This window comes from Phocoena phocoena, chromosome X (genome assembly GCF_963924675.1).
Source record: "Phocoena phocoena chromosome X, mPhoPho1.1, whole genome shotgun sequence".
NCBI lineage: Eukaryota > Metazoa > Chordata > Mammalia > Artiodactyla > Phocoenidae > Phocoena > Phocoena phocoena.
This window is the reverse complement of record NC_089240.1, coordinates 117,428,151-117,444,979: the sequence shown is the minus strand read 5'-3', so window position 1 is coordinate 117,444,979 and position 16,829 is coordinate 117,428,151. Positions and strand designations below refer to the sequence as shown.

At 39.7% G+C, this 16,829-nt stretch overlaps 1 protein-coding gene and 1 pseudogene across 4 annotated transcripts in view; both read left to right on the top strand.

Annotated features, from left to right (window-relative positions):
- Nucleotides 1-16,829, top strand: part of MCF2 (MCF.2 cell line derived transforming sequence) — a 97,597-nt gene that overhangs the window by 68,547 nt on the left and 12,221 nt on the right. For all 4 annotated transcript variants that reach the window (XM_065901276.1, XM_065901272.1, XM_065901275.1 and 1 more), the window contains 9 exons: nucleotides 1,710-1,747; nucleotides 2,827-2,915; nucleotides 4,141-4,207; nucleotides 4,851-4,966; nucleotides 5,082-5,151; nucleotides 6,965-7,057; nucleotides 11,074-11,166; nucleotides 11,904-12,029; nucleotides 12,682-12,903. In XM_065901276.1, coding sequence (XP_065757348.1) covers nucleotides 1,710-1,747; nucleotides 2,827-2,915; nucleotides 4,141-4,207; nucleotides 4,851-4,966; nucleotides 5,082-5,151; nucleotides 6,965-7,057; nucleotides 11,074-11,166; nucleotides 11,904-12,029; nucleotides 12,682-12,903 — 914 coding nt within the window. The remainder of the gene's footprint in view (nucleotides 1-1,709; nucleotides 1,748-2,826; nucleotides 2,916-4,140; nucleotides 4,208-4,850; nucleotides 4,967-5,081; nucleotides 5,152-6,964; nucleotides 7,058-11,073; nucleotides 11,167-11,903; nucleotides 12,030-12,681; nucleotides 12,904-16,829) is intronic.
- Nucleotides 3,735-3,861, top strand: LOC136143150 (U4 spliceosomal RNA; annotated as a pseudogene).

Here is a 16,829-nt window from a genome sequence, read left to right as displayed (position 1 = left end):
GATGCCATTTCTCCTGCTCCCCTTTCTCACTCATTCCTGACCTCTAATCAGTCCAGAAAACCCACTTGTTTCCATCCGCCCTGCTAGCCCTCACTGCCACTTCCGGAATCCAGCCTAACAACCATCTGTTGCCTTGGCAACTACAACAGTCTCCCTGTTTCCCACTTCCTTTTCTTAAATGCCCCTAGTTGGCTTGCCTTTTGGACTTTACACCTACTGTTCTTTCCTACTCCGCCATCAGATTTCCTATCTCTAGGCCTCTTCCTTCAGGTAAGCTTTTCCTCCCCTGCACCCCAGTTCGGTCAGGTGTTCATGCCATGGCATAACAAGCCCCTCTTCATTTCTTCTCAGCTTTAGCGTCATTGCCTGTTTCCTGTCTCTCTTGCTAGACTGTAAGCTCTGTCAGAGCAGGGACCGTGTGCTGTTCACGTTTGTATGCCCAGCACCAGACACAAAGCTTAGCAGAGAGTATAGGTGCTTAAGAATTATATATATATATACAGTCATATTGTTAAAAGAATGAATACATCTACCTTGCTTTTCAGAAAAAGATGCGTTCTTCATAAGTTGTGTATATATTCCTTTTTCATCTCTTAATGTATTTGCAAAGAATTAATTAGTAAAGCCAATAAGTAAAGCTCTCTAAGTTTCCTTTATAAGTATCTTTGGATGTCTGTATAGCAAGTTTCTTTAAAGTGATGGGTATCAGTATTTATTGAGAAATTGATTTTATATGGTAATTGCCACTGTCTAATTTATATTTATCTATTTACATATATATCGTGTAAAGGTAAATATTCCCATATAGAATATATTTTTAAGTAAATGAAAGTGAAGGATAAGATTTAGAGAACTTAACAACAGAGTCTTTCCCTGAGTGGGCCTTGTCATGGCTCCCACCGAGGAGGAAAGGACAAAAAGTCTATTCCTTCCAGCAGCCCTGAGAATTAGGAGCCTAAACGGCCTTGTCTTTTTTTTGCGGAGCACAGGCTCCGGACGCGCAGGCTCAGCGGCCATGGCTCACGGGCCCAGCCGCTCCGCAGCATGTGGGATCTTCCCAGACCGGGGCGCCAACCCGTGTCCCCTGAATCGGCAGGCAGACTCTCAACCACTGCGCCACCAGGGAAGCCCAGAAATGTTGTTTTATATAGTGGTTAGAAACACGGATTCTGATAGCTTAGTCACCTATAAAATGGGGATAGAAGTAGTACTTATTGCTTAGGGTCGATTTGAGGGTTAAAAAAGAAAATGCGCGTGTAGGGCTTAGAATAGTGCCTGGCATGTAGTAAGTGCCAAATAAATGTCAGAGGCTATAATTGCTAGTTAAATTGAGATTTTTTTTTTCCGAAATTCTTTTTGATTCAGTTAATCAGTGAGCTACCATCTGATTAAATGCTTATGTTATCAGAATGAACACTAAACCTGCGAATAATCACGGGTACTAACACCTAGCTTCGTGCTTGCTCGGCAATCCAGCAAATGTTTGATGAATGAGAGAATGGGTGAATACATAGCAAATCATGCTCTGTAAGAAGTTGAAATCATATAGATAAGTCTAACTAATCATCTGTTATGTATAGTGTGATTTAAAAATACTAATATAAACATGATGGAATGTTAATGTCTCTGTAACACACATGCACGTATTTTTATGAAAAGTGTTGATTTTAATTCTCGTTTGAAATTCTTCTTTCATATTTCTCTACCAGGGAGGAAGACTTGGAGACAAAATCAGAGCAACATAAAAGTAAATATCATTAATTAATTCAAAGTTGGCCTTATTGCTGTAGTTGCAGAATTGGGATAGGGACTAAAACCATATTTTTTCATCCACTAAACCAATATTGTGCATTTGAAAGCCAATTTCATCGAAAAGAAAAAGCTGCTGTTGCATTGTGTCTAATTGCAGTACTGGCGTAGCCAGGACAGATTCTAATGGACCATCCCCTTGGCTCAAAACAGACATCTATCCATTTCTTGATAGATTTAAGATTCCTTCTCAGTTAGCCATGATATTCTGGTATCTGCAGAGTAGCCTCCTCAAAACTGCAGCACCCTACGTTTTCTTTGTGTGTTCTTTTTTAAAAATAATTAATTAATTAATTTTGGGCTGCATTGGGTCTTCGTTGCTGTGCGCGGGCTTTCTCTAGTTGCGGCGAGCGGGAGCTACTCGTTGCGGTGTGAAGGCTTCTCATTGCAGTGGCTTCTCTTGCTGCAGAGCACGGGCTCTAGGCGCGCCAGCTTCAGCAGTTGCAGCACGTGGGCTCAGTAGTTGTGGCTCACGGGCTCTAGAGTGCAGGCTCAGTAGCTGTGGCATGCGGGCTTAGTTGCTCCAAGGCATGTGGGACCTTCCCGGACCAGAGATTGAACCCATGTCCCCTGCATTGGCAGGTGGATTCTTAACCACTGCACCACCAGGGAAATCCCGGCATGTGGGATCTTAGTTCCTCAACCGGGGATCGAACCTGTGCCCCCTGCAGTGGAAACACGGAGTCTTAGCCATTGGACCGCCAGGGATGTCCCAGTACAATCAACTTTTTATGAATTAACCTCATTTTCCCGAAGTGCCAAAGAAATGAAACATTACTTAACATATAAAGTAAATGGTAATGAATATCTTAAATCTGTCCTCTTAGGCAACTAAAATAATTTTTTTTAACTAGTACATATCAAAGTTATTTCTGAAAAAATCATACTCATAGTGTTACTTTTCAGTTTATCTATACAGTTAGAACATAGACAGAAGAAAACTTAATTTGAGTTAGAGTTCCATGAAAAAGAACTATACCTACGTAGATGCTAATTTCACTTTTATTTTCATTTCAGGTTGAAGTGGTGCATGATTGTCAGGAGAAGAGAAGTTCTGCTCAGTCCTCCAGTTTGGGCAATGACAATAGCCTGGATATTTTAAAGAAGTATCTTTTATTTATTAACATACACCCATATATACATCTACCAGTAGGAGGCTCTGATTCAGTGTTCAAGGCAAATGTGCTTAGAATTTTGAGTTCACAGAATGGGGTTCTACTGGATGTGATGAAAAGTACACTAGAGAAGGTGTCAGAAGTCCTGGATTTAGGCCTGGCCAACCTATATTCTGTTTATGTGACTTGAAAATTAACCAGATCTTTTCAGAATCTTGGTCTCCTCTTTTATGAAAGAGGTGAGAGTGAATGGGTCAGTGTTTCAAAAACTACAAAGGATTATGTAGATATACAATGTGGTTTTATAGGTGCTAATAAAAATCATTGTTTTGTTCACTTTTATATTATTATGTTAGTATTCCACACATATGAATATTCACATTTTAAACTTTATATCACAGACTTTTGAGTAAGTAACCAGTAGTTTGGAGCAAGTTATGTATATAGTCAAAGATTGTTAAATGTTAATTCTTAAAAGTGTAAAAATTTAAAAGAAGCCAAGGATAGAAGTTAAATTAAATGGGTAACTTATATTGGGGAGTGAGGAAATAAATTTTAAATATGATGTCAATTAGAAATCACATTGGAAGGAAAATGTATTTTATTTTAAAAAGACAGTAAAAAAATTACTACAGAAACTTAAGTATGATCTATATTTGAGAAAACCAGTATAATCATGTCTTGGAAAATTTCAGAACATTACTGGGAAAAAAAGGAAAAATTGTGCCTAAAATGCTAATATTATTTTTTTCTGAGCGAGAGAGAGGGAACTATAGCACAGAAACTGTGCTGTTCAGAAAAGTATTCCCAGCTTTTGCGAAGTGGCAGTATCATAGCCAATGAGGTTTATTCGAGGCGCGATTATTGCTAATTGAAAAAAGTATTCCCCAGACTTTTAGGAATAGATTTTGTGAATTTTTAGTAAATGATTCTTAAGCTTAGTGAGTTAGAAATAAGATGGGGTTTTTTTCTCTTTAAAAATAACTCCTGAGCCCCACTCCTCTTTTTTAAAAAAAATCTTTAAGAGTCTTGTGCGTAGTACTTACTCTAGAAACCATAGAATTAATTTTATGTTTTGATGATAAAACCAAACCATTGGTAGCTCCCCTGCATTATTAATTTTCATCTTTGACAATTTATAATGATAATAAGTGAAATGTTGCAATACAATTCTAAAGCCATAAAGTAACTGACGGATGTGGTCCTTTCATTTTAGCCACGTCCTAAATGAGCTGGTACAGACAGAGAAGGTGTACGTTCGGGAACTATTTGCTGTTTTGTTGGTAAGTGACTCAGATCGTATTTTCCTGTCTTTTAGGAAGTGCTTCGGGCAGACTTCTCTTTTTGGCTCCTTCCTTGATTGTTAAATGTGCATATTCAGGTTCTCCCTCAGCAGTGAGAATTGTGGGTTCAGAATTTGTTACAGAACAGATAAGCTGTTCCCTTAGGAATACAGCAGATTGTTATCATTGTTCCCAGGGTGCTCTTTAGAGATTGTGATGTAAAGCATTAAGTATGGGAGAAAAACATTCTCTTGATACAAATGTCATAATATTAATTTGGTCTGAAAAAAACTAAACAATTATTGCCTGTTTAAGGAGAAGTTAATGACCTGTAATATCATTTTTCATACCTGGTTTCTATTTTGTCTCTATTTTGTCTTCCTATAAGCTACCCTGAAGGCCAAAGAGCTGTCACTTTATTCTACCCATTGAGTAGAAAACCTTGACTTCCTTGTTCTAATATCTAAAATAATAATAATAATAATAGTGGATAACTTTGGGAACTAGAAAATTTGAATGTTAAAATTTAAACAACTGTACCCATTAATCCCATATATGTTCTGCTGTACCTATATCTTTGGTGGCCCAATCAAATGTTGATGTAAATATTTTTTAAATGAATAAATGTATTTATTTTGGGTAGGGCTATAGAGAGGAGATGGATAATCCAGAGATGTTTGACCTTATACCACCTCTCCTGAGAAATAAAAAGGATGTTCTCTTTGGAAATATGGCAGAAATATATGAATTCCATAGCAAGTATGTAATTGCTGAATTGAATTTTCTTTTTCGTGATTTTTATTTAAAAGGTTATTGGTCAATTTAGCATATTTCACACAAAATCATATCATTTTTTTCTTTGAAATTTTTACAGCATTTTCATGAGCAGTCTGGAAGATTGCGTTGTTGCTCCAGAAAGAGTGGGACCTTGTTTCCTGGAAAGGGTTAGTTCAATGATTATTTCAAAATAGATAAATATAGGCCACCAAAAGAGCAGGTCATTTTACAGATTTAGAGACAAGGTAGGCATTATTTTTTATGTCTTTATGTTTTTGGAGGAAACACATCACTCCAGCAAGTATTTGAGGCTAAACCAAGTTTTGTTACAGGAATGGGGTATTCGAACGTGCAAATGGCCATTGTATTCTGTGCTATCAAATGCTACAGTGGCTCAGCTTGTGTCCACTGACCCCTGGGTGATCCCAGGAGTCCAAGGACCATCCTGGCTGTGAAGATGGGAGGTTTGGGATCATCTCAGCGCAACCATTCTTGGCGTGGTTAATTTTTAGCCTAAGAGATGCCTTGATATTCCCCTCTAATACATGTGAAGTCTTTGAATCAAATGGAGTCTGGCTTTCAGACACCAAGGCATCTATCACAGGAACTTTGCAAAATGGGGAGCTGTGTGTTCCTTTTATTCTACAAGATCATTCAGGGAGGCTCATTTCTCTACGTCCTAAGAGTGTACTTAGTACAATTGACTTCCCAGGCTTTGTAATCATACTCTCTTCCATTAGAGTTTTCTCTCACAGTGTTCTCTGCTTATCTAGTTCCTCCTCTTCTTGAAAGATCAGTTTTGTCTTGATTTGAGAGTCAGTTTGATAGAGGTGATCACTGAAAGCTTCCAAGGAGATATCTTGTCTCAGAAAGCGTTTATGGAGTGAGAAAATAATAAGGATAAGGCAGAACCTTTCTCAACATATCCAAACTTCAAACGCATTTAAACCATGGCCAAATTCCTCCCCAACTTCCCTAAGCAAGAGCAACCTCTCTTTCCTTTGAACTGTAGTACTTAATGTCTGTGCTACTCATTGGGAATTTTACATTACTACGCATCTTTACACATATTCATGAAATCTGCTCCAACTAGACGGAAAGCTCATTGAGGCAGGGTCCATATCCCATGTATTTTTGTACCTCTAATAAGGTCAGCATGGTTCTTGGCGATCAGTAGGGGTTTAATAAGTGCCTGTTGGTCTGTTCATTCATTCGACAGCCATCTACTGAATACCTACTCTGTGCCACGCACTGTACTAGGCAATGCGGAATACCAAGACCATCCGCATAGAAAGACAGGGAATCCATTGTGTACAGTGTGAGATGTGGTTTATTAGAGATATACAAAGGGTCCTATAGGAGCCAAGAAGAGGTGCATCTGATATTGACTGGAGGTATAAGTGATGGTTGTATAGAAGAGATGACTCATGAGATGAATGTTAATGAGTGAGTAGGAGGTAGCCCATTACATGAGGGTCAAATAAAGATGATTCCAGGGAGAGAGAATAGCATGGGCAGATGCCTCGCAGTGTTACGGTACAATGATGATGCTCCGAGGAACCAAAGACCTCGGGAGTTACTATAAGTTCATTCACTAGGGAGTCGAGAGACTGAAAGCATAGAAAGAGCGTATTTCTTGGTATCCTATTACCTCATAGTAATGAAAAAAGTAGTCTGTTTTCATAGTTCATCCAAAGAAGGCTTTTCTCCCTCTGACTTTTCTTTTCTCCCTCTAACTCTTAAACTTGGTAAATGGAAGTTATGAAATTCCTTGCATAATTATGTGTCCCTGTACCTGGTCTGATGGGCATGCTGTTCTTGGAATATAAAAAGGGCTTCTGACCAGCTGCCAGCGTGACAGGCCCTTTAGGCCACATTCCCTGTGATGCTTGGCCATACTAACCCTTGCTCAGGCTTCCTTGATAAGAAAAGTACATGCTCACAAACTGCTAATACCCTTGAATTTTCTTTTTATCACAGAAAGATGATTTTCAAATGTATGCAAAATATTGTCAGAATAAGCCCAGGTCAGAGGCAATTTGGAAGAAGTATTCAGAATGCGCCTTTTTCCAGGTATAGTAATTGTTCAGGTATTGGATGTACTCTCTGTGGAAGATACTGGGGTATTTCTTATTTATAAATTCATTTTCTGGTTTAAGTAAGTTATATATATATATATATATATAAAAGAGCGGTTTGACCCACCCCAAAATATGCATACACGCACACAAACATATATGCTGCTCCCCAGAGGCAACTATTTTCTGCCCTTTTAGCTACTTCTTTCGGTATTTACCTCCATACCTCCAAATATCATACCCATGTTGCTGCTTCCCATGATGGAAGATGAGGATTTAGCTTTCTTTCATTGTCCTTGGCTCCCCAACACACACACACACACACACACACACACACACACACACACCCCTTTTCCTCCAAATAGTCCAATCTAGTTATATTGTGTAACTCTGGTTAGATTGATATACAGTGTTAAACTATTAAGACTGTGTAATTTCTGTGCTCAGGTGAATAATGTGGAATAAGACGGTTGCTTTTCCTTCCTTATTATTTTTCTTACAAGTGTCTTTTTTACTCACTTAATTTTCTAGGTACTTATCCCTATTCTACCCCAAACTCTCCCAGTTGTGAGAGCTACATCAATCTCTTCTTAGTACATTTAAACATTATATTTTCTCTGAATTTCATCTTGAAAAAATCTCCCCTGGAGTCTTCTGACCTGTTCATCTAGACTCACTAAGCCCGTTGTGCAGCTGCCATCTTGGAATGTTGGTGAATATCAATTTCGGGGAGTCTGTTCACGTGTCTCTTGCCCAGGCTCTCCCGTTTCCTAGGTGCCATATCTGTCTCTTCCTTGTTTGATTAACTTGTTCAGCGGAATACATCCTCCAGTAGCTTTACCGAGAAAGTGTGCACGATAGGTAAATGTTTCTGAGAGCGTGCATGTCTGCGAATGTCTTTATTCTACCCTAGCACTTGATTGCTAGCTTGACTGGGTATAGAGTTCTATGTAAGAAATAATTTTCCTCAGAATTTTGAAGGTATTTGCTCCATTGTTTTCTAGTTTCCAGTGTTGCTGTTAAGAAATCTTATGCCATTTTGATTTTTGTTCCTTTGCATGTGACCTAGTTTTGTCCTCTCTGTGAAAGCTTATGGGAGCTTCCTTTATCCTCAGGGTTCTGAAATATTACAGTGCTGTACCATTATCCAATCTTATGGTGATCCCTTTGAATTTGGAACCCCTTGTCCAAATTTACTTGGATTTTTTTTCCTTTGATTTTCTCCACACAATTTTCTCCATTTTCTCTTTCTGGAATTTCTATTGTACAGATGTTGGAGATTCTGGACCAGTCCTCTAATTATCTTTTCTTTCTATGTTCTGGGTCTTTGTCTTGTTGCTGTATCTTCTGGGACTTATCTTCTAGTCCTTCTGTTGAGGGTTTTGTTTCTGCCATCATGTTATTAATTTTGAAGAGCCTCTACCCCTTTTTGTTCTCCGAATGTTCCTTTCAGTACAACCCTGTTTATGTTTCATGAATTCAATATCTTTACTTATCTCTATGAGGAGAATTATAATAGATTTTCCTTTTAAAAATAGCTTTCTCCTCCTTGCAGAGTTTCTGTTGTCTTCATATTGCTTTTCTTCTTTCTTTTCTTTTCTTTTTTTTTTTTTTTGTTTCTGTCACTTTCCTCAAATGTCTGGTGATATTTGGTTGTCCACTTGCGTTAGGAATAAGCACTAAAAAGCTCACTGGAAGTTTCCTGTGCTTATGTGGGTTTATTGACCATGGTCCTCACTGTTGGGTCCTTGGAGGATCCCCAAGACCTGTATGTTTAGGTCCTTTTGCTCAGGCTGGTCGGATTCTCCATTCTGCTACCTGGAGAATAAGGATCTGACTACCAGTGTTCTGGTAGCCAAGTGGGGGGAAAGGTTGAGAGTCTCTTAGTTGGTACATAAATATTCAGGTAATCTCTTTGCTTTCAATATGGTATGATGCCGTCAGCTGGACCTGGTATTCCCTAGTCCGAAGGCCCTCTGTTTTACTCTTTTCAGATAAACATCCTTTCTTGTGCTATGGGGACAAGGGCAGCAGCCACCCAGTTTTGCACAGTGGCATGCTGTCTAAGATACTTACTGTTGCTGCCGCCGCCGGTGCTGCTTTGTTTAGATTTAATGCTCATTTAATTCTTTTTTTTTTTTTTTTTTTGGTAACAGCTTTGTTGAGATATAATTAAAATAACACAAAATTCACCCTTTTAAAATGTACAATTCAGTAGTTTCACTATATTCATCACTCCAAAAACAATTCCCTTTTAACAGTCACCTCCCACTTTCCCCCAAGCCCCACAGCTCTCTGCAATTACGAAGCTACTTTCTGTCACTATAGATTTGCCTGTTCTGAACACTTCATATAAACGGAATCTTAAAATATGTGACCTTCTGTGTCTGGCTCCTTCCACTCAGCATCATGTTTTCATGGTTCATCCGTGTTGTAGCAAGTGTCAGAACTTCGTTCCATTTTATGGCCTGATAATATTCCATTGTATGGATGGATATTGCACATTTTATTTACCCATTCATCAGTTGATGGACATTTGGGTTGTCTCCACCTTTTGTGTACAAGTTTTTGTGTGGGCATTATTTTCATTTCTTTTTGCCATAGACCTGGGTGTGAAATTGCTAGGTCATATGGTAATTCTGTTCACTTTTTGAAGAACTGTTGGGTTGTTTTCCAAAGTTGCTGCACCTTTTTACATTCCTGCCAACGGTGTATGAGGGGCCTGATTGCTCCACACCTCTACCAACACTGGTTAGTATCTAATTACTTCTTAAACAAACTTTTAAAATTACTTCTTAAACAGCTATCTTTTTTCAAACCCCACCTTCATCTCCAACTTCCAGAGGTACTTGATTCTGGAGTCTTTGTGGAGGAGGGGGAAGTGTGTTCTTTAACATAAATCGAGTTGTTCCTTGGCTTTTCCCTCTGCCAGTTTCCAAATTTTGTCAATGTTTTTCCCTCTTTCATCTTTGTAACTTTGGGTTTTCCGTTGTAAAAATAACTTTTCCATCACTTTAATTGGGTTTCATGAGTGGAGAGCTAAATACATGTATCAGTCCACCATTTTTAACCATAAAAGTTGATAATCGAATTAGATTATGTATTGGATTTTATCACATACAGAGGAGGGTCCTGGATCTTCCATAGATATCTCCTCTCCCATTCCCTTTGTGTTCTGCACTTCCTATACGCAGATTTCATCCTAAACAGCTCCATCTTGCCCTAATTATGGACCCTACAATGTTCCCAGGACCCAAAGTCATGGCTCTTGTATTTATAGTGGCAGCAAGCCAATAATCAGATGAAATGTAGCACCAGTTGATAAGGGCTGTATTTTTCTTGTGACATTTAAAAAACTCTTCTCATACCCAGTCTGATTTATATTCAGTACAACCTATTTCTTTTCTGGGTCTTGGCTTGCAGAGCTGAGCCTTTTGTTAATTTTCTTGGATACTTTGAAGAACTTCGTGGTCATGTTAACCTATGGTCATTCATTGCTTTCTTACTTTTTTTTAATTTTTTTATTTGCGGTACGCGGGCCTCTCACTGCTATGGCCTCTCCCGTTGCGGAGCACAGGCTCCAGACGCGCAGGCTCAGCGGCCATGGCTCACGGGCCCAGCCGCTCCGCGGCATGTGGGATCTTCCCGGACCGGGGCACGCACCCGCGTCCCCTGCATCGGCAGGCGGACTCTCAACCACTGCGCCACCAGGGAAGCCCTGCTTTCTTACTTTTTAAGCATTCTACATCATTGTGAATTTATATATAAAAACTTTTTAGTCTTTGAAATTTGAGGATTTTCTACCCCTCCGATCCTTGAAATAAAGTTTACTGTAGTGTTTTAGACATACTGCCTCTTACAATTTCCATACCATATATAACAGCAATTTTTCTGGTAACTTTACCTTGAGATGTAAGAAACGTGCGTGCATTGGGTCTAATCAATGAACATTTGACATTTTCATAGGTAAATGTCAATTTAAATTTATTGATCATTGTATTTTAATGACAGGAATGTCAAAGAAAATTAAAACACAGACTTGGTCTAGATTCCTATTTACTGAAACCAGTGCAACGGATTACTAAATACCAGTTACTGTTGAAGGTAATTGCATGAAACATTTGTTTCTTTCTTTACTTACTTCTTTGGGTCAAATGTGGCAAAGCCATTAAAACGGAAGCAGCTGACTAGTAAGCACTAGAAATAGGTAGGCTTCCTGACTGGGACAGCTGGATTTAGCAGTTGAATCAATGCTTCTAGCTATTCAATCGTCCATACAAGTTACCCTGATATATGGATAACCCTGACTGCAGAACTTTTACTGTTGTTAAGCAGAACTAAACAAATATAGTTTTGAGACTGTATTTCCTGTGGGCCTTCTCAATGAAAAATGAAGATGGCACACCTCTGAGTAATGTGAAAGGATTCCAAAAATGTCACGTTAAGTATAAATACAACATAGCCTGTTTCAAAATGTCTTTTTACAACGTTCTATGGTATATGCATAATGACTAAAATGAATTGCTGTAAGTGGAGGACCAAAAAATGTGTAATCGCTTTAAAAACAGATCTCTAGCGTGTCCTAATACCTATAGTTCTCCAGCTCCAGAAGCATTGAATGCCCTTTGCCTTCTACTGTTTAGTCACTATTCCATTTCTTCCCCAGTTTTGACATTGTTATTAAATATAGTATTAATGTGACAAATAGCATATGAAAGAAATTACTCGAAAAACTGCCATTATCTTTGGATTCCTCCTCGAAAGCGTGTTAGCCAAAAATGTATTCATTTTCTCCAGTTATTAATATCAGCCTAATATTAATTCTTGACTTCTAATTACAGGAGCTATTAAAATATAGCAAAGACTGCGAAGGATCTGTACAATTAAAGGAGGCACTTGACATGATACTGGATTTACTGAAGTCAGTTAATGACTCAATGCATCAGATTGCAATAAATGGCTATATCGTAAGTAGATCATAGCGATTGTTGCAGTTTTACAGGGTAAGCATGTTAACATCTCTTTCTTCCTCTCCTGGAATCGACTGAGAAATAAGATGTAAGAGGCAGACAAATGAAGGATCCGAATGTCAGCATTATTACTTATGATGCTAAGTGGAAAATTGGCTTCAGATCAGCAGCCAGATGGATTTACGACATTCCCCTTGTCCCTAACAAGGCCTACCCCCAAGTGCAGACCTTGGGAGATCCCGCTTGCTGGAATGTTTGGGTCTATTCTAAGGAGGCATATGGTCCCAGAATTGCTCTTTGCCTCAGTCCAGGATAGAGATGGAAGAAAGAGATCAAATCTTTAGAGTTAACTGCCCCCCGTGGGAAAACTTGGACTGGGAGAGGTCATTTACCGATTAGGCTTGAGGAAGTAATGGAAACATGAAGCCAGGGAAAAGGAGGCTTCTTCTATCTCCTGGTCCCACAGTCATTTTGTAACTGGGTGACACATGGCATGTTTTCCTGTGAAAAGTTATGATGAATGAAACTTTAAAAACTATAAATATACGCTTCAGGGTTTTAGTAACTCAATCTAAACACTGTAATATTGATGTCAGAGATCTGAATGTTGCTCTGCCTTGTACTAATGAGTTTGGGTTTTCCATTCCAGGGAAACTTAAATGAGCTGGGCAAGATGATAACGCAGGGTGCATTCAGCGTTTGGATTGGACACAAGAAAGGTGCTACAAAGATGAAGGATTTTGCTAGATTCAAGCCAATGCAGCGGCACCTTTTCTTGTACGAAAAAGCCATTGTTTTTTGTAAAAGGCGTGTTGAAAGCAGAGAAGGCTCTGATCGATACCCGTCATACAGTTTTAAGCACTGTTTGAAAGTAAGACTGTTTGAATTGTGTAATGTAATAGTCTTTCATATATACATATACTGTATTCCAGTTTGTATACTTTTTCAGCTCAGATGACTGGGCTGAAAAAGTATATATACTCTTATACTTTAGTTGCACATCTTTTTTTAAAAGAAAATCTTTTTTTTTTAAATTGAGGTATAACTGACATATAACATTACATTAGTTTCAGGTGTACAGTGTAATGATTCAATATTTGTATATGTTGTGAAATGATCACCACAAGTAACATCCATCACCACACATAGTTACAAACCTTTTTTTCTTGTGATGGGAACTTTTAAGATCTAATCTGTTAGCAAGTTTCAAATATGAAGTACAGTATTATTAACCGTGGTACCCATAGTCACCATGCTGTGCATTACAGCCCTAGGACTTATTTATTTTATAACGGGAAGTTTGTACCCTTTGACTCCCCCTTCACCACCCATTTCGCACGCTCCCACCCATGGAACCTTAAGTAGAAATCTTAGAGAGAAGTCAGGTGAAGCAGAACTTTTCTGCCTGAAATGAGAGCCAGTACCAGGCAGTTCCCAAGGGGGCACCCTAGACTCCTGCACGGCACAGTTTGAAGTTGTGGGCAGTGACACAGGCTCCCCCATTAGCACTCTCTTACCAATGGCACCAGGTGGAGTTCTTGGTCTTGGTAGCAAGGAGCTTTTCTCATACGGGAGAGTCAAGGAGGAAAGGGTTTCTTCCTTTTTTTCCGTGTGATTTAAAAATGGATCACTTTTATGGTTAGCACATTCCCATTGTATCCCTCCTCCATCCCCTCCCTTCCTGGGTGTGCAAAGCCACCTACCGCTGAATCCTGCCCACACCTGTCCTGTCCGATCCTTAGAAATTACTTTCTTCTCTCCCATAACCCAAACTTCCATTGTGTCCTAATGTTAGTTTGGTATTAAAATGACAGCAGTATTGTTTGAGGAAGTTACTGGCAATCCAGTGACACTCCCAGCTGGTTTTGACATTTGACAAGAGGAACCTCCAATCCACATGAGTCTGTAATTGGCAAATTTGATTTTTTTCACACCTAATTAATTTTATCTTTCAAGTTCTACATTGTAAAAGCGGTATGGCATTTGCTGAAGAAAATTTGGAAAATGGAGAAAATTATGACCCTCGACTCCCCAACCACTGTTTCTTGGTTGTTAGCATGTTGAGAATTGATGCGATGTCCAGCAGTGGTAATGGAGAGGACGTGCCATGTGTCCTGAGCCAGGCCCGAAGGCTTTGTGTCAGGAGGCCACCGGAGAAGCAGGCCCTGCTTTTGATTCTTCCCAGAGGCCAACGACCCCACGCTGTTCCTAATGGGGTTCCTGCCCAGGGTTAGGTCTCTGACTTCTTCCTATTGTCTACTTTCCCTGCTTCACTTCTGAACCCACAGCAGTGACTGTTCAAAAACCTCACTGTTTTCATAACAAATGCCCAGTTGCTCCTTTTAAAAAATTAATTAATTAATTAATTTTTGGCTGCGTTGGGTCTTCATTGCTGTGCGCGGGCTTTCTCTAGTTGCGGCGAGCGGCGGCTACTTTACATTGCGGTGCGTGGGCTTGTCATCGTGGTGGCTTCTCTTGTTGCGGAGCACGGGCTTTAGGCATGTGGGCTTCAGTAGTTGTGGCATGCGGGCTCAGTAGTTGTGGCTTGTGGGCTCTAGAGCGCAGGCTCAGTAGTTGTGGCGCATGGGCTTAGTTGCTCCGCGGCATGTGGGATCTTCTGGGACCAGGGCGTGAACCCGTGTCCCCTGCATTGGCAGGCGGATTCTTGACCACTGCGCCACCAGGGAAGTCTTCCAGTTGCTCCTTTGATATTCGCCCACCTCTAAGCCCCCAAAATCTCCAAGGGTCTTTTATGTCTCTAAACATCTGTCGAGAAGCAAGAATTTGTCATTGACCTCAGACAGGGTTCAGATGTCTTGCTGTCTGTATATTTATTCCAGGGGAGGGTACTTTATCTTCATAGCCACGTTGGACCCAAATCCATTTGGTTCACTTTTTTTTTTAATTTTTAAATTTAATTTAATTTATTCTTTTATACAGCAGGTTCTTATAGTCATCCATTTTATACATATTAGTGTATACATGTCAATCCCAATCTCCCAATTCATCACACCACCCCCCTGCCCCTGCCACTTTCCCCCCTTGGTCCCCATATGTTTGTTCTCTACATATGTCTCAATTTCTGCCCTGCAAACCAGTTCATCTGTACCATTTTTCTAGGTTCCACATATATGCGTTAATATACGATGTTTGTTTTTCTCTTTCTGTCTTACTTCACTCTGTATGGCAGTCTCTAGATCCACCCACGTCTCAACAAATGACCCATTTTCGTTCCTTTTTATGGCTGAGTAATATTCCATTGTATATATGTACCACATCTTCTTTATCCATTCGTCTGTCGATGGGCATTTAGGTGTGACCTAGTTACTACCTAATATACTATTTCTGGCTTGTATCTATTTTTCTTTTTTTACCTTTAATTTGTCACAATGATGGGCACACCAACAGAGTGTTTCTAAAGTACATCACAGTAAGGACAGACTGGTATGAGGTAACCCATTTGTGAGATTTCGAACTACAGTGGCTACTGTGGAAACAGAGGGTGGGATAGATGCAAGAAACACTTCCATGGCAGGTAAACAGGCAGGCTTATTGACTTACTAGATACTGAAAATAAATAATTCCTGACATTTGAAAGAAAAAAATCAGCCTGATTTTTCTTTGATTCCCCAATAATGCCTAGTGTCCTTAATAAAAGAGATTAGTCAGTGATGCCTGCAAGGATTTAGACCGGGATTACTAGGAAAATGGTGATGTTGCTGACAGAGAAAGATGGAAATTAGGCTATCTCTTATAAGCCTCACCATGCTTTCTTCCTCTTGCTTATATGAGATTCCAGGATTAAATAATTACTAGTAGGACTAGTCAGTGCGTTACCTAACAGTTTGGGTTCCTGGTTTCAGAATCTTCCCCTTGGTAGATACGATCAACGCAGATGCACTTTCAGGGGACTGTTGCCGTGAGTTCATCGCACCAAGCTGGAATCGCGTAGCCCCACAGCTGTACGATGATTGTGTGCTATATTTTAAAGTCACAGTTAGTCAAATGGAGACATTTGAGTTCTACAGATTCCTCAGTTCGTGTGTGTATTATTATCATCTATGTTTTTAAGTTTAACAAACATACATGTAGTACTCACTGTTTGCTAGGAGCTGTTCTAAGTGTTCATGAATATCAGTGTTAATTCATTTAACCCACGTAGCAACTTTATATGAAGTAGGAACTATTATTGACCCCATTTTGAAGATGAGAAAGCCAAGTTCCAGAGAGGTGAATAATTCATCCAAGAGCATGGCTAGTAAGTGGTGCAACACAGATTCAAACCCGGGCAGATGGCTTCGGTCTCCATGATTGTAACCACTGCGCCGTGCTGGCAGGACTTCTTCTTGCTTGTTTATTCTTTCATTCCTTCATTCATTCCTTTTTATCATTCCCCACACTTACTCTCCTCTCTACCCCTGTATTATCTGATGTACATCCTTCAGTTTGTGTGTTCTTTTTAAGTATACACTAATGTTCTGTGCCCATTTAGTTTTTTAAAAATTAATTAATTATTTTATTTTATTTTACTTATTTATTTTTGGCTGCACTGGGTCTTCATTGCTGCACGCGGGCTCTCTCTAGTTGCGGCGAGCGGGGGCTGCTCTTCGTTGCGGTGCACGGGCTTCTCGTTGCAGTGGCTTCTCTTGTTATGGAGCACAGGCTCTAGGCATACGAGCTTCAGTAGTTGTGGCTCGCGGGCTCTAGAGCTCAGGCTCAGTAGTTGTGGCACACGGGCTTAGTTGCTCTGCGGCATGTGGGATCTTCCCGGACCAGGGCTCAAACCCATGTCCCCTG